This window comes from Mustelus asterias, chromosome 17, assembly GCF_964213995.1.
Source record: "Mustelus asterias chromosome 17, sMusAst1.hap1.1, whole genome shotgun sequence".
Lineage (NCBI taxonomy): Eukaryota > Metazoa > Chordata > Chondrichthyes > Carcharhiniformes > Triakidae > Mustelus > Mustelus asterias.
The window spans coordinates 74949649-74971530 of NC_135817.1; the positions used below are offsets into that span (position 1 = coordinate 74949649).

Here is a 21882-nt window from a genome sequence, read left to right on the forward strand (position 1 = left end):
AATAGACAAGATGTGAAGTAAATATGAGGGGAATAGAATTTTTTAAGAAGTAGAAGAAAATTAGCACTCCATATCAAATAAGTATCCTCTCCTTTATTCTTTGATTTGATTTGATCTGATTTATCATTGTCACATGTATTGGGATACAATGAAAAGTATTGTTTCTTGTGTGCGATACAGGCAAAACATACTGTTCATAGAGTACATAGGGGAGAAGGAAAGGAGAGTGCAGAATATAGAGTTACAGTCATAGCTAGGTTGTAGAGAAAGATCAACTTAATATAAGGTAGGTCCATTCAAAAGTCTGATGGCAGCAGGGAAGAAGCTGTTCTTGAGTCGGTTGGTACGTGGCCTCAGACTTTTGTATCTTTTTCCCGACGGAAGAAGGTGGAAGAGAGAATGTCCGGGATGCATGGGGTCCCTAATTATACTGGCTGCTTTACCGAGGCAGCGGGAAGTGTAGACAGAGTCAATGGATTCTCAAAGACATATGGTACCAACTCTAGAATGTTATTTCACTTTCTTCATTAGGAGCTAATGGTCTTGCTAATCCCCGGGATTTCAAGGTACCAGTTGCATGGTATGAGGACCGACAGGTTCCAGCTGGGTTTACTGTCGTCAGCAAGTTCCAGGGCAAGTTATTTGCTGCTCAGCAGGTAAGGTTTCTTTGTCAAATACTGAATGTGTTGTGAGGATACGTTGACACAAATCTATATTTTAGTGCCATGTCCATTAGTAAATTGCTTGGAAAGTGTTCTTCCTAGTGTATTATCGAACCATATGGAGCAGGTCAGTAATAAGGTGTGTTACAATTGACCAGCGTCCCTGAATTAGGGAGGGGAAAATTCAGCCAGGTAATCCCTCCTGATCACGACCTTGTGTCTTGAGGTGAAGAGCTAAACTTGGTGTACTGTCTCCTCCTCCCTTTGCATAGTCTGCAAGCACTTGTCACCAGGGTTCATGTATAGTAATTTGGGAAAGGTGCTGGAGGCCTGTAGGTGTCCATGGTACACCAAACCAGCAAGAGTCAACAGGTGGAAGTGAAAAAAAAACTGGGTAAAGTCAGTTTCTGTCCATCTTCAACCTAACATTTCCCTCAGTTTGTACTAAGGAAGTGAGCAAACACCTTTACCCATCCTGATATCAGTCATCAAACTCACAGGCTTGGTCTGCAGTGCCTCCCTGTGGATAATTATGAAATTGCCACTTACTCTATAAAAAGTTTCTCAAATCCTCTTGCATGCCTGCGCACATGGCAGAGCTGCCCTTTTGCACTGTTTCTGACATAATGCAATGTATTCAGCCGTGTGTTGGCATCCTTCCATCTATGAGAGATGATGGATACACACATGTCCTAAAGATTCTCAAATGACTGCATGAGGTGCTTTTGGTTCTGGTCTGTTTAAGTTCCCCTCTGTATGCAGCCTGTGCAGATATAGAGACCTTGTAACAGAGGAACATCTAAAGCCCATCTTTGCCTTGTGGCTGTTTCTCCGCTGCTTCCTCCATCTGCTCCCACTGGAGTATTGGGCACTTAATCAGGTACTTTCTCCTGTCTTTAGCAATCTGATGATCCTGACGTGGGTAATTTTGTGTTGGTTCCTGTAACTGCAGGCGATTTCATTTTGAAATGCACCTATACAAAGAAAAAGGAATGTATTTTTGTATGGGACATGTGTCACTGTATTGTTCACACAATAGAAAGACAAACAGCTAGAGTGTCATGTTGTTGATGGGTAGATGGTCTCTTTGCCCAAGACACCTTAAAGGGCAAACGAGTGTACTCATACAGTGCTTTGTGAGTATTTACGGTGACATACTTCCTGGATGACACCTCAAGCTCCAGGTGTGGCTCATGTCTAATCTGGAAAATAGGTTAATCGACAGCCAGATCCACATACAAGTCTTCTTATGCATGACATAGGGTATCTGTCCAAGCAAGAGGTTCTGTTGTCCGTCAACTTACAATTCCCACAGAGTCAGACCAAATTGTCAGGTTTTAAAATGGGGACGACTGGCGTGGCCTATTCAGCAAATTGTACTGGGTGCATAATGCCAAGTTCCTCTAGACATTCCAATTTGGCCTGTAGGGCATAGGAGATTGGTCATGCCTTGAAGTATTTAGGTTTGGTTTGTGGATCCACCTAAATCTTGGCCCTAGTGCCTATAATCTTCCCAAGGTCATCTTGGAACACTTTGGAATACCGCCCAATTATTTGGCATAAATTGCTAGTACCCTGTTTAAAGACCTGTTGTCAATCCAGGTGGATTTTCTGTAGCCAGTCCCTTTCCAAAGGGCCGGGCCCTGGTCCTTGCACCACTATTAGGGGGAGTCTGACTGTTTGTTGTCCGTGCGTAACTGGGATTACAGCGGTCCCAACAGTACGTAACGGTTCCCCAGTGTATGTGGCCAATTTAACCCTGGTGTCCCACAGGCTTAACGTTTAAGTTTATTTATTAGTGTCACAAGTAGGTTTACATTAACACTGTAATGAAATTACTGTGAAAATCCCCTAAAGGTAAGATACCCAATTGGAGTTGCCTGAAGGTTTGCTCCCCAATAATTGATGCAGTGACTCTTGTATCTGTCTAGCTCCGTGCCTATGGGTGGCCATTTACTTGGAGTTTAATCTTGACCGGAGCCAACTTTGGGTGCAGTGTTGCAATTTTGCTGCATCAGTTCCTCATTCTCGAGCTGGTTTATCTGTCAAGCCCTGTCCTGAGTTGGCTTCGCCCATTGGTCTGGGCGGTACGTGTTTTGCCTGTTTCAGTAGCCTTGTCTGGGGTCGGACCCCACGACGACAAGTGCAGTCCGGATGAACTCGCTCCTCACTGTATTGTGGAGAGACTTTCCGTCTAGTTCTAGAGCCTCATGGCCTCTGACTTCAACCGCCCTTTCTTGGGTCAGCAAATGGGAGAGGGGTGTTATCCGCTGGGCACTTGGTTCTGCAGTACGTGCTTTAATTATTTTGAATTACTTTACATGCAAAGGACAACTGACCCTGGGACCTCAAATAATTTGCCTAGGATCTCAAATGTAATTCTTCAATTTCTAATATTGTCACAGATTAAGCAATTCAACCTATTCTTTCCAGAACTTCTCTCCATTTAATGTTGTGGCTTGGCATGGAAACTATACACCCTACAAGTACAATCTTCAGGACTTCATGGTTATTAATACTGTTTCATTTGATCATGCCGTAAGTAATTTTCTTCCCTACTCGCCATGGACAATACTTTTTAAAACTCAGTCGGTTGGCGCGCGCTGTTCCCCCTCTCTGCTCTCGGCCATTGCCTCTCTCTCTGCCCCCTTCCTGCTCTCTTCTCTCTCTGACCCCTTCCCGCTCGCTTCTCTCTCTGTCCCCTTCCCGCTAGCTTCTCTCTCTGTCCCCTTCCCGCTCGCTTCTCTCTCTGTCCCCTTCCCGCCCTCTTTTGTTTTGGCACATGAAGCACACACCATTTGGAAATTCAGATATCTTGTAACGACGAGGTGTGAAGCTGATAGTTTTCCAAAAAAGCTGAAGGCACTTTAATTTTCTAACCAAACTGAGATCAATTTCAGAAGTGGGGACTTCCAGTGAAAGGTGTGTTTTGTATGTATTTGGGATATATCGAGGGAGGAACAACCAATAAATGTTCAACCTCATGATACCACCACGCGCACTTTAAGTGTATTGATCAATTGATGTATCAAATGTGTGCACAGCTGATAAATAAGAAGACTATAAAATCAGCAAAAATATTACAAAATTACAGATTCCCATGAACATGATGTTTATAAAACTATAGGGTCCATTTTACAAGTGGACGGAACCACACTAAAGATCATTTCTAGGGAGAACGAATCAAAATTTGACCAAACCTTTCATTTTGGTCAAATTTTGAATACCTAGACACACAAAAAAGGTATTTGAAAACTAAAGCATCAAGAGTTTAGAGATTAATTTTGAGAAACCTGCTTTTTCGCTCTCTTTTCATTAAATATCCAAACAGCCCAGTTAAACTTTAAAGCTTTCATATAATAGGGGCAGCACGGTGGCACAGTGGTTAGCATTGCTGCTTCACAGCGCCAGGGACCCAGGTTCCATTCTGGCCTTGGGTGACTGTTCTGTGTGGAGTTCGCACATTCTCTCCATGTTTGTGTGGGGTTCCTCCCACAGTCTAAAGATGTGCAGTTAGGTGGATTGGCCATGCTAAATTGTCTTTTAGTGTCAGGGAGATTAGAAGGATAAATACTGGAATAGTGCCTGGGTGGGATTGTTGCTGGAAAATTTCTGCAGGTCTGGCAGCATCTGTAAGGAGAGAAAAGAGCTGACGATTCGAGACAAAAGGTCACCTGGACTCGAAACGTCAGCTCTTTTCTCTCCTTACAGATGCTGCCAGACCGTCTGAGATTTTCCAGCATTTTCTCTTCTGGTTTCAGATTCCAGCATCTGCAGTAATTTGCTTTTATCTCGGGATTATTGCTGGTACAAGCTCGATGGGACGAATGGCCTCCTTCTGCACTGTAGGGATTCTATGTTTCTCTTCTATGATTCTAAAAGCTTCCTGCGCAAGGGGAAAATAGAGTACCCCGAAACCAAATTCAGACATCGCAGGTATGCATGGTGTTTGAGATAGAGAGCACTGACCTAACCAACCCTATGTGTTTTCAGGATCCTTCCATTTTCACAGTGCTAACTGCGAAGTCGACCCGTCCAGGTGTGGCAATTGCAGACTTTGTGATCTTTCCACCTCGCTGGGGAGTAGCTGACCACACATTCAGGCCCCCTTACTACCATCGTAAGACATGGCAAATCCATTGTGTCTCTTACTAACACAATACAGTGGCAGAAACTGACATTATTTATCAGGATGCTGCCTGGTTTGGAGGGTAGGTCTTATGAGGAAAGGTTGAGGGAGCTAGGGCTGTTCTCTCTGGAGCGGAGGAGGCTGAGGGGAGACTTAATAGAGGTTTATAAAATGGTGAAGGGGATAGATAGAGTGAACGTTCAAAGACTATTTCCTCGGGTGGATGGAGCTATTACAAGGGGGCATAACTATAGGGTTCGTGGTGGGAGATACAGGAAGGATATCAGAGGTAGGTTCTTTACGCAGAGAGTGGTTGGGGTGTGGAATGGACTGCCTGCAGTGATAGTGGAGTCAGACACTTTAGGAACATTTAAGCGGTTATTGGATAGGCACATGGAGCACACCAGGATGATAGGGAGTGGGATAGCTTGATCTTGTTTTCAGATAAAGCTCGGCACAACATCGTGGGCCGAAGGGCCTGTTCTGTGCTGTACTGTTCTATGTTCTATGTTCTATTATATTCAAGACAGCAAGTGCACTACTGCAGTCTTTCCAGCCTTTGGAACTGACTTCCAAAGACCTTTAACAGATGATCTGAAAGAGATTAAAATTTAACTTGTAATTAATCTCCACCTGAAAGCTGGAAGATATACTGGATGTTAGATGATTATTTTTAAATTGGACCAATTGTTTATCTTATTTTCATAGCGTAGAATGTAAGAGTATTTAAGTCACTGCTCATACGTGACAATGCAATTGGATGACCCACTACCATGTTGTAGCCATTTTGTAGGAAAATATTTCATGACGGGCGGCACGGTAGCAGTGGTTAGCACTGCTGCTTCACAGCTCCAGGGTCCCGGGTTCGATTCCCGGCTCAGGTCACTGTCTGTGTGGAGTTTGCACATTCTCCCTGTGTCTGCGTGGGTTTCCTCCGGGTGCTCCGGTTTCCTCCCACAGTCCAAAGATGTGTGGGTTAGGTTGATTGGCCAGGTTAAAAATTGCCCCTTAGAGTCGTTGGAGGGATTAGCGGGTAAATATGTGGGGGTAGGGCCTGGGTGGGATTGTGGTCGGTGCAGACTCGATGGGCCGAATGGCCTCCTTCTGCACTGTAGGGTTTCTATGATTTCTAATAATCTTTTATGAAAAAAACTGTTTTAACGCTAACCCTCAATCGATGCTTCTTGTTACCAATTCAACAGGCCTTCAATCGTTGAGTTTTGAATTTTACCAAAGTAAACTGTCGTGAAAAAAAACCTAAATGACATTTCTTTTAAATTGTTTTAAATCCCAGGGTGGCTCTAAACAGATTAAATAATAACCAGAAATTTGAAACGTTGTCGAGTGTAGGTAGGATCAGTAGTTTGCAATTGAAAGGGTTTTCATGCTTTGTTTCTTTCCTTTACCCAGGCAACTGTATGAGTGAATTTATGGGGCTGATTAAAGGTCATTATGAGGCGAAGGAGGAGGGTTTTCTGCCTGGTGGAGGAAGTCTGCATAGTATTATGACGCCACATGGGCCAGATGCAGAATGCTTTGAGAAAGCAAGCAAGGCAAAACTCGAGCCAGAACGAGTCGCTGAAGGAACAATGGTAAGTGACTGAAGAACTCAAAAACAGTGAGGTGTCTATAAAATGGAACAAATTTTCTCGATCATCATCTACCCATCTTAAGCAATCATTTTATTCCCAAAAGTCGTTTCCCATTGGAAGGAGGAGCATTTGTTAATCAGCTGGCAGACATGTGAGAAACGGGATAGTAATAAGGATGTGGAATCTAGGTTATGCAAGCACTCATAATCACAGGCTTAATCAGACCCTATACTTCATTAGTGTTACAGCTATAAACTACTTCATTTATAACGTTGGAGCGAAGAAAATAAATCAGTTAGGCAAATTCTGGTGAATAAGGAACTTTAAAAAATGTGATTGCAATTTTATGTTAATATTATGTCCTGCTCACTCTTCAAATGCCACAACAAAGTGAATATGGCCCATTAAGTTTATATTAGTTGCAACAGAAGCATTTGTCATGATCTTATTCACTGAAAGGGTGAAGAATGTACTTGCTTATATTTAGTGCTTTACACAACCCCAGGATATTCCAAAGCACTTTACTGCCTCTGAAGTACTTATGGAAGTGTAGTCACTGTTATACTATAGGGAAATGAGGAAGCCAATTCTTCCATATCAAGTTCCAAAAATAGCAATCTGTTTTTTAGTAATTTTGGTTGCGGTTTAAATACTAGCCTGGCAGAGATTGTTCCCGTTTCTTTTTATTTGATTTGATTTGATTTATTGTCACATGTATTAGCATACAGTGAAAAGTATTGTTTCTTGCGCATTATACAGAGCATACCATTCATAGAGAAGGAAACGAGAGATTGCAGAATGAAGTGTTACAGTCATAGCTAGGGTGTAGAGAAAGATCAACTTAGTGTGAGGTAGGTCCATTCAAAAATCTGACAGCAGCAGGGAAGAAGCTGTTCTTGAGTCGGTTGGTACACGATCTCAGACTTTTGTATCTTTTTCCCGACGGAAGAAGGTGGAAGAGAGAATGTCCGGGGTGCGAGGGGTCCTTAATTATGCTGGCTGCTTTGCCGAGGCAGCAGGAAGTGTAGACAGAGTCAATGGATGGGTGGCTGGTTTGCGTGATGGATTGGGCTACATTCATGACCTTTTATAGTTTCTTGCAGTCTTGGGCAAAGCAGGAGCTATACCAAGCTGTGATACAACCAGAAAGAATGTTTTCTATGGTGTCTGGAAAATCTGAAAAATCTTTTGCATAACCTTATCCAGTAGAAAATCTACTCAATTGAGACTACTGGAAATCAATCATCTCCTAATCATAAACTTCCTCAGCCAGCAATAACAGGACTAAATTAAAATGGGTGAAAATAATTACTTTTCAAAATTTGATCATGAGAACTAGAGATTGTCATATAGGGAATAATGCAGCAAAGCCTCAGACTTGTTACCGACATGTGAACCTTCTGTATCACAAGAAGAGTCTTCAACACTGCAGACTGCTTCTTAACATACTCATGGTGCAGGATACTGCTGGAGAACTTACATCATCCAACTGGGTACTATTATCAAGTTTGTACAGACTGGGAAATGTGTTGTTCTTAGAGGAAGGCACAATCATGTTATGTTAATTATTCCAGTGTGACATAATGTTAATTTGTCCCCTGTGCAATACTGCATAACAGAGTCATTGTTAAGTGAATCTATTAATTCTTTCATTTTCTATTTAATTTGACAGGCATTTATGTTTGAGTCTTCATTTAACATGATTGTCACCAAATGGGGCCAGGAGGCCTGCAATTGCCTGGACAAAAGCTACTCGAACTGTTGGCAGTCACTGAAAAAGCATTTCAATCCCAACTGGAAGCCAAATGACAAGTGAAGCTGGGATACAAGATGCCTGTAACCACAGGGTGAGATCGTCCAATAAACTCAATTAACTGAGGTGTTAAAAAGGAAATAGATATCTGAAAAGTACAAAACAATATAGGAAAATGCAGGAAATTGGGATTAAAGACATAGGAGCTGCAACTGAACAAATTGTTTTGTGTTCCTTTGATTGTCTTTGATTGTACATATGCTATACAACGGGTAGCTTCACTCTGCACTTCCTGCATACACATATAAATGGACCATACAGTACAGAAACACTTGTACTGGGGTTGGGGGGGGGGGGGGGGGGGGATAAAGGCAAGCTAGAGTGCAAACAACGTTTCCCTCAGCACCTTCCCCTCAACCTCAAGAGATGCAGGATTCTTACTGGCAGACCCAACTGAAACATTTCATTAAAGATTCTCGCTGGCATGGAATTGCCACCGTAAACAGAGAACATGAACAGACTGGGCAAAGATGTTAAGAGAACCTCCGTGAACAAGTCATTGAATTCTAGAGTTCAGGAGGCCATTCAGCCCATCATGTCTGCACCGACTCTCTGACATCTTATCCAGGCCCTTTCCCCGCAACCCCACACTTTTCCCATGGCTGATCCATCTAACTTACACATTTTGGGACACTAAGAGGCAGTTTAGCATGGCCAATCCACCTAGCCCGCACATCATTAAACTGTGGGAAGAAACTGGCAGCACCTGGAGGAAACACACGCAGACACAGGGAGAGTGTGCAAACTCCACATAGACAGACACCCAAGGCCCGAAGTGTACCTGGAGCAGTCTTCGAAGAGTGGAATTCCTGACCACCTCAGTGTGTGGTGGGTGCCAAAATGTAGCCAAGTGGGTTAGGTGGCCAGGCCAAGGCAATGAAAGGGAGACCCATCCCATATTCCATCAATTCTGGCAGCGTCAGTGGCAAGATACCTCGGCAGAAGCAATTTCGGCACAGTTCCAGCATTATGGATTTTCAGGGCAATGATTCTAATCCAATCTGAAAAGTTGTGACATTTTCACTTTCTGTACCAGCAATCTTTAGGACAGCCAAATGGATTGCTGATTCTGAATTAGGAACAGTTAAACTCATGCTGAAGATGTTCGGCCTGACTTCGTAAGGCCAATCAGTAGCATGTCAAAAACCATGTTATGAAATTCTATTCCTGTCACATGTTTACACAATATATTTTGATACTTTAAAGTTTATTTATTAGTCACAAGTAAGGCTTACATTAACACTGCAATGAAGTTACTGTGAAATTCCCCTAGTCGCCACACTCCGGCACCTGCTTGGGTACACTGAGGGAGAATTTAGCACGGCCAATGCACCGAACCAGCACATCTTTCAGACTGTGGGGGAGGGGGGGGGAAACTGGAGCACCCGGAAGAAACCCACAGCGACATGGGAAGAACGTGCAAACTCCACACAGACAATGACCCAAGTCGGGAATCAAACCCGGGTCCCTGGCGCTGTGAGGCAGCAGTGCTAACCACTGTGCCACCATGCTGCTGTTTAGATATATATTTGCAATTGATTTTTGTTGACTTACATTTATCTTTCGTAATTTCAGATCAGACCCGTGACAACTGGAAAGAAGTTATAACAATATTTCCATTTTATTTTCAATACACACCAGATGGATAAATCAATAGGGCACCAGTGAAATGTAATGTTTACTTCTACTGAAGTGAGGTCGAGGACAGTAATGAAGTGTAATATTTCCATTAACCTAAATGTTTATATTGAATGATTAATTTAGTTAAGTAAAAGGAAGTTAAATGACTGATGCTTAGTCTCTCTATTTATCTGCACCAAATAAGAGTATGATGGTTTACAAAGTGGTCATCAAATTTATCTTTATAACCTCTTGCTAACTCATTGTACATTGTCCTTTTTTGAAAATTAAAACCAGATTGATGTACCTAATGTACATCAATCTTTTATGTTAAAGCAAAGTTAAAGTTCATTTATTAGTCACAAGTAGGCATACATTAACATTGCAATGAAGTTACTGTGAAAATCCCCTAGTCGTCACACAGACTGTGGGAGGAAACCGGAGCACCCAGAGGAAATGCACGCAGACACAAGGAGAACGTACAAACTCCACACACACACACACACACACACAGTTATATATCCTCAATTATCCAACATGGGGAACCTGGACATTTTGGTATCCTGGACATCATGGCTTCCAACCACTGAGGGAAAGCAAACATTGTGGAAGACAAATTAGCACAAAAATAAACTATCAGGCCAGAATTTGTTGAATAAACATAGAGTTTAATCACTTGCCACTCTCAGTATGTAAATAACCTAGCAGTTTGTGGTGAGGAAAGGATGACCCCATGAGTTGGAAGTTGCCAGATTTCTGGGCAATTTGCACTACTCCAACATTTGTCTTGCAAAAACAGCAACTTCTCCATGAGTTTCCAGATATTGCTACATTTGCAGATAAAATAAATTAAACTTACTGCAAAAATTAGGACTCTTATGCAATGATGCAAGGACCCTTTAAATGAGATTAATGCTCCTACAATACCATTCAATCTTGGAGGGTCAGCAAGGGAATGATGGAAACTGTGCCATCTCACTACTGCAGGAAGTTAAATTGTTCCTGGAGGCTTTTAAAATTAAAACAATCTTACTTTTCCAAACTCTCTTTCCCTCTCTGCATTTAATTCCCACTTACCCTATTTCCTTGCCATTCCTGTCACTTGCCCTATCCTTAAATCTCACTGGTTAAAGCAATGGGCTCTTGGTTTGGTGCCGGAGTATTGGTCCCCAGAGGTCCCCACTGCACTTTCAGCAATTTGTAGCACAGAAAGTCTTCAAGCTGAGGAAAGGGCGGCACGGTGGCTAGCACTGCTGTTTCACAGCGCCAGGGTCCCAGGTTCGCTTCTGGCCTAGGGTCACTGTGTGGAGTTTGCACATTCTCCCCGTGTCTGCGTGGGTTTCCTCCCATAGTCCAAAGATGTGCAGGTTAGATTGATTGGCTATGCTAAATTGACCCTAGCGTCAGGGAGATTAGCAGAGTAAATATGTGGGGTTACGGGGATAGGGTTTGGGTGGGATTGTGGTCGGTGCAGACCGGATGGGCCAAATGGCCTTCCTTCTATACAATTCCATGATTCTATGAAAACTCTCTTACCACAAGAAGTCCCACTCCAGCAAATTATGACCCATTTTTATAACGGGCTATGTAAGATCTGCAGTTCTGAGCTAAAAGATTCAGAAATAATGTTCCAAAATGTTACAATGTGATGGATATGAAAAGCAGAGCGACCTTCAATTCTGCCAAAATAAGCTAGGAACACCCCAAACAAAAATCAAAACTGTGGGAATCAGAAACAATATTGAGCATTTTGCTTTTTGCTGCAATGTATGAAGAATGTGATTAGAGGTAAATTACACAAGGCTCTCGGAAGCACTTTGAATATGGTTTCCCCCGTCTATATTGCCAGTCACCCAAGTTCCTTTCCTGGTTCCCACATTAGCTGATATGAACAGTTCTCTCTCTTCAGGTACTGTCCCACTCTCCTTCAATTCACTGCCTTCACACCTCTATCAAAAAAACCTCTTTGCTGCTTCATCCTTGCAAACTACTGCTCCATATTTTACCTTCCTTTCCAAAGTCCTTAATATGCTGTCACCTCCCAAATCCAAGCCCAGTTTACCTGGAACTCCATGTTAGAATCCCTCCCATTGGATTTCTGTCCAGCTACAGTACCAAAACACCACTCGCTGATTCATAGAATCTCTACAGTGCAGAAGGAGGCTATTCAACTAATTGAGACGGCACCGACAACAATTCCACCCAAACCCTATCCTATGTCACAAACATCCTGTAACCGTGGAAAGGGCAAACTATCCCTCGCCCTTCTCGATCTGCTTACAACCTTTAACCAACTGGTCACATCATTTTCCTCCAATGCCGCTCCACTGTTGTCCAGCTAAGTGGGCCGCATTGCCCAGTTCTGTTATTTTCCAATAGTTTTCAGAGAATCGCCAACAATTACTTCTCTTCCCAATCCCCCACCTTTCCTTACGATGCCCCCAAGGATCAATGCTTGGCTCTCTCCCTTTTCTCATCTACCTGTTGTCCTTTGGTGATATTATCCAAAAAGAGCACGAGTTTTCATGTATACACTGACACCACATGGCCCTCCTCATCAACACCTCTCTTGATCCCTCTATTATCTCAATGGTCAGACTGTTTGTCTAACATTAAATAATGGATGAGCAAATGTTTCCTCTTAATATTAGGAAAACAGTCATTATCTTCAGTTCCCACAACAAAATGCGTCCCCCTACCCACAGACTCCATCCCTTTCCCTGGAAAGTGAAGCTGAACCAGACTGTTTGCAACTTTGATGCTATTTTTGACCTTGAGGTGAGCTTCCAACCACATATCTGCACATCATTAAGTCCATCCATTTCCATCTCTATAAAGTTGCCTGACTCAACTCATCTGCTGGTGAAACCCTCATTAATGCCTTTGCTACCTCTACATTTGACTATTCCAAAGTGCTGTTGCCCTCTCACATTCTAATCTCCATAAGCTTGAGGTCACGCAAAACTCTGCTGCCTTTGTGCTCACTCACCAAGTCCTGTTAACTTATCATCTGTGTGCACTGGCTTACATAGCGGCTTTGCTAAACTGGGAACCAATATTAAAATGGTCATCCTTGTTCTCAATTCTCCATGGCTTTCACCCAGGACTTTTCAAAGAAAGGTCAAGGAAACTAGGATAAATTAAATCTTTTATTTAAAGCATAAGGGCGTAGGTTAAATTTATTCATAATATACTGTACAATTACTAGGCATGTCTGTCGCTCTGGTTCAACCACTCATGACGTTAGACTAAATGGTCGCTCCATTCCCTCCTTGATGAGCTTCTCTTTACGGTCCTTGAAAGAAAATAGAAAGCACAAGTTAGATAAGGTTTCAAATACGCAAAATATAATCAACTGCATCACAAAGCTATTACTGACACAATTTAAAGTTGCATCAGGTGTACTGCACCAACAGGCAATTGGGCCCACCCAAGCACTTCATCATATCCTTATAACATATCTTTCTATTTATTAGAGCTCTTTGAGGACATTGTGTCCATCATCTTACATTGATGGGAGGATACCCACAACTGTTTGCGAGGACGTAACATGCAGGGTGGATAAAGGAGAACCAGTAGATGCAGTGTATTTGGGTTGCCAAAAAACATTTGATAATGTGCCATATAAAAAAGGTTCCTACACAAGATGAGAGCTGGGGTTAATGTTAGTATGGATAGAGAACCGACTAACAGGAAACTGAGGGTCCAGATAAATGGGTCATTAGAATACAAATATAGCAATTAGGAAGGCAAATGGAATGTTGGTCTTTATTGAAAGAGGGATTAAGTATAAAAAAAGGGGAAGATTTGCTATAAATATACAGGGAATTTGAGAGACCACAGAAATTTGTGCATAGTTCTGCTATCCTTAATTAAGGAGGGATATACTAGTTTTGGAGGCAATTCAAAGAAAGTTCACTCGGTTCATTCCTGGGATAAAGGGATTGTCTTATGATGAATGGTTGAACAGGGCTAGTTCTATTCTGATCTATCTAATCATAGCCACAGAATCATTTACAATGTTTTAAGTTTATTTATTAGTGTCACAAGTAGGCTTACCTTAACACTGCAATGAAGTTACTGTGAAAATGCCCTAGCTGCCACACTCGGACACCTGTTTGGGTTACACTGAGGGACAACTTAGCATGGCTCAATTACAATTTAGCATCTTTGGACTGTGGGAGGAAACCAGAGCACCCGGAGGAAACCCACGCAGACACGGAGAGAACGTGCGAACTCCACACAGTCACCCAAGCCGGGAATTGAACCCGGGTCCCTGGTGCTGTGAGGCAGCAGTGCTAACCATTGTAACACCGTGCCGGGCTTCTCTGCCTGCTTCCATTATCATCTCCATTGTTACCCAAGAATCCATCCTTGGCCCGCTCCTGTTTATCATTTAACTCAGTGATAGGCGATCCTAGGCAGGTGAGTGGGCCACACGAGTGGGGCCCTTCCACCTCAGTGGGCTGCAAATTGAAATTGGGCATGTTCACTAACTATAACCTGGAATAAGATTGAAGACATTTAAAACATGCTGAATATTTCATAAGTTATAGAAAACGTTTAATCATTTATATATTAAGAGAACTATCAACTTCAAGTAGTTAAAAACAAAATAAATATTTACACTTCGATTGGATGCAGGGGGAGTGCATGCTCGTACAGTCAAAGTTGCACGCAATCTCACAACACCAGGTTAAAGTCCAACAGGTTTATTTGGTAACACGAGCTTTCGAAGCACTGCCCCATCATCAGATGAGCCACTCACCTGATGAAGGAGCAGCGCTCCGAAAGCTCGTGCTACCAAATAAACCTGTTGGACTTTAACCTGGTGTTGAGAGACTACTTATTGTGCCCACCCCAGTCCAAAGCTGGCAACTCCACATCATGGCATGCAATCAATACGCACTTCACTTCATGCTCTTGCTTTATGTGCATCTGACTTTAGTGATAATGATTGGGAAAAAACTACGTGGATGGAATGTGGCAACTCTCCACGTAGGCAACAGTGAACAAAATGTCTTGGGCCACACTCAAAGCCCTGATGGGCTGCATGTGGCCCTGGGGCTGCAGGTTGTGCACCACTGGTCTACATGCTGCCCCTTGGTGATAGCTTAAAAATCATCAGTTTTCATGTGTAATCTGTGACACCCAGTTCTAGATCATCACCACCTCTCAATTCTGACCTCATATTCAAGCCAAGATTTGCTTCCACCTCCGTAACATTGCCTGACTTTACCCTGCCTCAGCTGATCTGCTGCTACCAATCCTCATTCGTGCCTTTGTCACCTATGGACTTGACTATTCTAATGAATTTCTGGCAGGTTTCTGATATCCTCACCGTTGCAAAGTGGAGGTCATCCAAAACTCTGATGTCGGTGTCTTAACCAAATCCTATTCATGCATCACCCCTGTGCTCACTGACCTACATTTGCTCCCCGTCAAAAAAACATCCTGATTTTAAAAGTCTCACCTCTGTTTTCAATTCCCACTATGGCCCCACTCCTCCTTATTTCTGTAATCTCCTCCAGCTCACATCCCATCAAGGTATCTGTGTTCGTCTAATTCCGGTTTAGCACCCTGATTTTAATCACTCCACCATTGGTGGCTACGTTGTGTTAAATTCTGAAATAGTCTTCCTACTCTCCCCACCCCTCTTTCCTTCTCTAAAACATTCTTTCAAACCTACTTGCTTAATCAAGCTTTTATTTAATTACCTATCTCCTTATGTGGCTCAGTGTTATAATGCCCTTGTGAAGCCCTGGGCTGTTTTAATAATTAAAGATGTTACATAAGCTGATGTTGCTGTTATATTTTAAAGTCACGGTATTACCCTTGTTTATTCTGTTATTTTTTTACAAAGAATTCAAGAAAATTCAATAACTTCAGTCTATGGACTTGCACTTAGTGTACGCCATAGTTTAAAATTTTCTATATTTCCTTCTTTATTCATGGTGTTCATTATTGACTGGTTTGTTCTGCCTTTTCATTGGAATATTTTTCCTTCTGGACTTTGATGATCATCATTTTAAATCTTTTGCCAAAAAAAGATGAAAAAGCAGCTGCTCATTTTAATCCCACTTTCCAGTGCCTGGTCCATAGCCTTGCAGGTTACAGCACTGCATAGAGAACCACCATTTGGATGATCCTATGACTAAATCTGTATGGATTCTGCTTCTATTTCAACGTTATGTTCCTTTTTCCTATTGCAATTGTTAGCTCTAATTTGTGCAGCTGCCTCATAACTCCTTTTCCTTCTCTATTCTTTTTAATTAGATTATATCCTGTAATATATAACCGCAAGTCCAGCTCTTTATTAAGCTATGTTTCAGTTATCCCTATTGTATCTTGTTCCTTGTCATGAATTACTGCCTCCAGTTTCCTCGTTTTGCAGCGGACATTGCTAAACAGGCAATTTAATTTGTTTTTATTAATGTCTCCATTCACTATTTTTAAACAGTTGTTACTGACATTCTATAACTACTTGCTGCCTGGAGGTTTGCTATCCTAATGCTTTGCCTGGACGTTTGTTATCCTATGGGTGGCACGGTAGCACACTGGTTAGCACTGATGCTTCACAGCGCCAGGGACCCGGGTTTGATTCCCGGCTTGGGTCACTGTCCGTGTGGAGTTTGCACGTTCGCCCCGTGTCTGCGTGGATTTCCTCCGGGTGCTCCGGTTTCCTCCCACAGTCTGAAAGATGTGCTGGTTAGGGTGCATTGACCTGAACAGGCACCGCTGTGTGGTGACTAGGGGAATTTCACGGTAACTTCATTGCAACGTTAATGTAAGCCTTACTTGTGACGAATAAATAAACTTTACGTTTACTAATTCTTTGCCTGGCTCTTTGTTATCCTAATTCTTTGCCTTGGTTTGAATTTTGCTCTCATCTCCTATTGATTTTATATTTTGCTAAATCTTCTGCATTGCTTTTACTAAAATTAGCTAAATTAATTGCCCTCCATTCCAGCACCTCTCAACAACCTCCCCCCCGCCAGCCCCCCGTTAACAGCCTCTCCTCATCATTAAAGAAAATGCATTATTCAGTTAAAAGGCATCTAATACAGAACAAGAAAGTAGATATTAATTCTTAATTACAGAATTGCCAATCATTTCACATTCACTCTCCATATAGAAGAGTTCTGATTCTAATGGAAAATAATCAACGGCTCAGTAGTCTTATTCCTTGCTTTCACCTGTTTGTGTGCGCCCCTGGGCCAGGCAGTGGAGTAAAATTGGATGTCAAGACTTCCAAATCTTCTATTCCAGAAACATAACTGAAAGATTTTTCGCTGTCCCTATCATTACCAGCAGGATTTGATACCTGTTGTGGCGGGTCAGAGGCGCTCCACTGTTAAAGACCACATGAAAAATCTGTAGCTAAGCCTTCTTTAGCTAAACTAAAATTTAATCTTTGATAGCTTTTTTCAAAAGTTTAAATATACATGAAGCATTTTTCATATAAAAATCATAGAATTCCTACAGTGTAGAAGCAGGCCATTCAGACCATCGATTCTGTGCTGACTCTCCAAAAGAGCACCTTATCCAGATCTTATCCTGTAACCCCACATATTTACCCCACCAATACCCCCAATCTACACATCTTGGGAAACTAAGGGGCAATTTAACATGGCCAATCAATGTAACCTGCACATCTTTTGACTTATATACTTGAAGGATTTCCATAGTTTAATCTTGCAGACTGGGGTTGGGAAACCTATGGCATCTCTTGCAAGCCTCCTGCATGCCTTTGCTTTGAAGCTCGGAAAATCTACCAAAGATGCCAAATGGACCAAGCGCTGTAGAAAACTCCTGGCCCCCATCTGATGGCAGCTACACAGTGACCTTTACAGACCCCAGGTGCAGCGACTTCGCCACCTCCCCATAAAACTGCTTTGGATGTGACAGCTTCACAAAGCCGTAACTTACAGAAAGCGGAGTGCAGCGAAATCTACAGCTGACTACAATTCAAGTCCACTGCCAAACAAGTGCAACCATCACAACAAGACTGATTCGGTCACCTCCTGAGGTATATGCAGCTTTCACAATGCCAAGATTCCTATTTGGAGATCATTTTGATACCCTCCACACAACCATTCCCCCATCTTATACCAGATCATTGGGCAAATACCCTCACAGAACCACATTGTTACAGCAGTTAGCACTGGTGCCTCAGTGTCAGCGACCCAGCTTCGAGCCTTGGGTGACTGTTTGCACATTGTTGTTTTGAGTTTGCACATTCTCCCCTCATCTGCTTGGGTTTCTTCCCACAGTCCATAGGTGTGCAGGTTAGGTGGATTGGCTATTCTAAAGGGGATTAGTGGGGTAAATACATGGGGTTAAGGGAATGGGGTGGGGGAGGGGGTGGGGAGAAAGGGGTGAGCCTGGATAAGATGCTTTGTCGGAGAGTTGGTGCAGATTTAATGGGCCGAATGGCCTCTTTCTGCACTGTACGGATTCTGTGTTACATACATAAAATTACTGTCATGACCCTTTCAGCAGCTGCTGCAGCACTGAATATTCTCAGGAAGCTAAGCTACCTATAAAGGTCAAGGACTGCCTGTAGTCTGCCACATATACATGTGTAGATAAACCCAAGAATACTGGGCCAGGTCTCCGCAGTATAACACTGGCAGGCAGAAGTTGGTGATAAGTTTGGCCAATTAGGAAATCCAGCCTGGAGTAGACCCACATTCTTCATTTCAAATTTCTTCTAATTATTTTCTAATTCTGCTTCACTTATTTGTTCTCACTATTCTTACCCGATCAGTTTTGAAGATGTAGTACCAGGCAAATAGAGGCACTACACCACAGACAAATCCCAGCAGTGATGTCTTGGGGCTTGGACGAAAATTAGGATAGATATGGTTCAGACTGCGAGCATGTACCCACCGAATGAGGGCTGGGTCTTCCTATAAAATGCAAGAAAATTGCAGCAAATTATGTTGGAGAGAACCAAACTTACAGCACATTAAAATGAAATAGATAATGACGATTTTTGAGCAATCAATTGGAACAGAATGCACTCAAGCTTTAAATAAAATTTCTTATTAAACACTGAAGACCATTCATCACATTGGAAATTTAATGATGCTTGATGCTCAAAGATGAGCTGCACATATCCAGGCAAGTGGAGAGTATTCCATTACACCCCTGACTGAAGTCTTGTAGATGGTGGACAAGTTTTGGGGAGTCAGGAGGTGAAACACATGGTCTGCTCTTGTTGTCACAGTATTTATATTGTTGATCTAGTTCAATCCCCAGCAGGTTGATAATGGGGGATTCAGCATTGGTCATGCCATAGAATGTCAAGAGGAGACAGTAAGATTTGCTCTTGTTAGAGATGGTCATTGCTTGACACTTGTGTGGCATAAATGTTACTTGCCAATTATCAGCCCAAGACTGAATACTGCCCAGCATAAGCTGAGTAGTCGCAAACGGTACTGAGCATGTTTAATCATCCGCGAACATCCCCACTATGCCAACATCTCCCCCCTGCAGTAATACTTCTGGTGCATCTTAAAAATCAGTGCCATAGGAGTTTAAGGACGAGAATTCATAGCTTAGGACTTGGGTTAATAGAAACCATGGCAAAACACCTATTCACCAAGCTATTCACTGGAAGTCTACAGACCCCAATGCCCTCTGAAGACATGGTAACCAAGGAGGAGTGAGTGCATGAAATCACAGCCACCAATGGCGAAGCAATTAAAATCAAAGTTGAAAGAGTGCCGAATTGGATGAATGTAGAAATCTCAAAAGCTGCTCACCCCTTTCCTTCACCCCACAACCCATCCTCTGCTCACTCTTCAGGTTATTCACCTCCTCTCTCAACCCTGCCCTCACATATCTTTCTCCCATCCTCCTCTCTTCCCACCCCACTCCCCCAAACGTGTCCCATCTTCATTCTCCTCAATGCCTCCCCCACCACATCCTCACACCACCTTCCCCTCATCTCACACCTCCCCTCTCAATCCTCCCCTTTACCCTTGGGGCAGCACAGTGGTTAGCACGGCTGCCTCACAGCACCAGGGACTCGGGTTCGATTCCCAGCTTGGGTCACTGTCTGTGTGGAGTTTGCACATTTCCCCCCATGTCTGCGTGGGTTTCCTCCCACAGTCTGAAAGACATGTTGGTTAGATGCATTGGCCGTGCTAAATTGTCCCTTAATGTTGGGGGGATTAGCAGGGTAGCTGTGTGGGGTTAGAATCATAGGATCACTACAGTGCCATTCAGCCCATCGAGTGCACCGACCACAATCCCACCCAGGCCCTATTCCCGTAACCCCACATACTTACCCTACTAATCTAATGGCACTCGGGGCCAATTTAGCATGGCCAATCAACCTAACCAGCACATCGTTTGGACTGTGGGAGGAAACCCAGAGCACCCGGAGGAAACCCACGCAGACACGGGGAGAAGGTGCAAACTCCACACAGACAGTGACCCGAGCCGGGAATCAAACCCAGATCCCCTGGCGCTGAGAGGCAGCAGTAATAAGTCCTCACGACACCAGGTTAAAGTCCAACAGGTTTATTTGGTAGCACGAGCTTTCGGAGCACCGCTCCTTCAATCAGGTGCAGCACTGCTCACCACTGTGACACCCCATGGGGTTATGGGTGGGATTGTGATCAGTGCAGACTGGATGGGCCGAATGGCTTCCTCCTGCACTGTAGTGATTCTATCATTGTCCCCCCCCCCCCCGCCCTCCCCTCCCCAGCAGCCGTTCACCTTCACCTTCCCTCCCCCTCATCACTCACTATCAGCTCGGTCCGCCTCGGGTTATTGAGCTGCCTCAGATACTGCAGCTTGAGGCGGGCCCGGATGGCGAGCCTCTCCTCCTGGGCCCGGCGCTCCTCCGGGTTCAGCTCCAGGTACTCGCTGGGACTGAGGGTTTGAGGCCGGGAGACGAGCGGCGCCTCTCGATAATCCGCCATGGCGTCAACAGAAACTTTATTCACAAGCGGCCGCCCCGAGACCTCCAAATATAACTTTATTGACAGCACAGAGCGCGAACACTGCTGCTGGGCATGCGCACTGCCAGCGGGCCTCCCTGCCCACAGCGCCCACTAAGGGACAGGAGGTGAAACCAGAGAAATAGGAAAGTTCCAACACAACAACAGGAGGTGAATGGGTGATGGAAAGTTCTTGAAGACCTTGCTAAAAAAAAAATCCCCTTTTTCATATTATTTCCAATGGCTCTGGCAGCTGCCAAAGAAGCTGGCTTTCAGGATCTTATTTGTAAAGATTTCTTGCTGTTGTTTGCCCTATTTGCATGTCTTTGTTTTGCAATGTTATGTTATGGTAATAAAGATGTCCATAATGATCTGAGAAATTGTGGCTGGATGTTCTCAATCCCATCAGAGTAATGGGACAACTGCTCTACCATGCTCAATTTGTGCCTAATTATAGACCTCATAGAAATATAAACTCTGCCATCACCCGCTCTCCTATAAACCCTGCAACTTTAGCTTCAAACTGTCCCACTTGGTAAGAAGTCTCACAACACCAGGTTAAAGTCCAACAGGTTTATTTGGTAGCAAATACCATAAGCTTTCGGAGCGCTGCTCCTTTGTCAGATGGAGTGGAAATGTGCTCTCAAACAGTGCACAGAGACACAAAGTCAAGTTACAGAATACTGATTAGAATGCGAATCCCTAAAGCCAGCCAGGTCTTAAAGGTACAGACAATGTGGGTGGAGGGAGCATTAAACACAGGTTAAAGAGATGTGTATTGTCTCCAGACAGAACAGGCTCCGAAAGCTTATGGTATTTGCTACCAAATAAACCTGTTGGACTTTAACCTGGTGTTGTGAGACTTCTTACTGTGTTCACCCCAGTCCAACACCGGCATCTCCACATCATTCCCACTTGGTCCCAGCATTATCCAGGATGTAACTAGTCGAGTTGATGAGGAGGAAGCAGTGGGTGTGATTAATTTGGACTTTCAGAAGGTTATTGATACGGCCCCACATAAAAGACTAATGTGTAAAATTAAAGTGCATGGGGTTAGGGGTAGTGTATTGAGATAGATAGAAAACTGGTTTGCAGACAGGAAACAAAGAGT

General features: G+C 43.4%; 2 protein-coding genes across 2 annotated transcripts in view; one reads left to right on the plus strand and one right to left on the minus strand.

The window, feature by feature from the left end:
• hgd (homogentisate 1,2-dioxygenase) overlaps positions 1 to 9983 on the plus strand; it is a 39431-nt gene extending 29448 nt beyond the window's left edge. Inside the window, exons 10-15 of the mRNA XM_078232989.1 lie at positions 532 to 656; positions 3096 to 3200; positions 4656 to 4782; positions 6202 to 6383; positions 8056 to 8230; positions 9772 to 9983. Of these exons, the coding sequence (XP_078089115.1) occupies positions 532 to 656; positions 3096 to 3200; positions 4656 to 4782; positions 6202 to 6383; positions 8056 to 8199 (683 nt within the window). The 3' untranslated portion in view covers positions 8200 to 8230; positions 9772 to 9983. The remainder of the gene's footprint in view (positions 1 to 531; positions 657 to 3095; positions 3201 to 4655; positions 4783 to 6201; positions 6384 to 8055; positions 8231 to 9771) is intronic.
• Positions 9984 to 12952: 2969 nt separating this feature from the next.
• Positions 12953 to 20862, minus strand: ndufb4 (NADH:ubiquinone oxidoreductase subunit B4). The gene is made up of 3 exons (XM_078232057.1): positions 20577 to 20862; positions 18579 to 18728; positions 12953 to 13111 (listed from the first exon to the last, which is right to left on the minus strand). Exons 1-3 carry the CDS (start codon positions 20751 to 20753, stop codon positions 13052 to 13054), a joined length of 387 nt encoding a protein of 128 aa, XP_078088183.1. The 5' UTR covers positions 20754 to 20862; the 3' UTR covers positions 12953 to 13051.
• Between the last annotated feature and the right edge of the window lie 1020 nt (positions 20863 to 21882).

Coding starts and splice junctions, on each gene's coding strand:
- ndufb4 (XM_078232057.1), bottom strand. CDS start 20,753: ATGGCGGATTATCGAGAGGCGCCGCTCGTCTCCCGGCCTCAAACCCTC. Junction 18,729..20,576: donor CGAGGCGGACCGAGCTGATA/GTGAGTGATGAG, acceptor TGCATTTTATAG/GAAGACCCAGCCCTCATTCG. Junction 13,112..18,578: donor ACATCTTCAAAACTGATCGG/GTAAGAATAGTG, acceptor TTTTCTTTCAAG/GACCGTAAAGAGAAGCTCAT.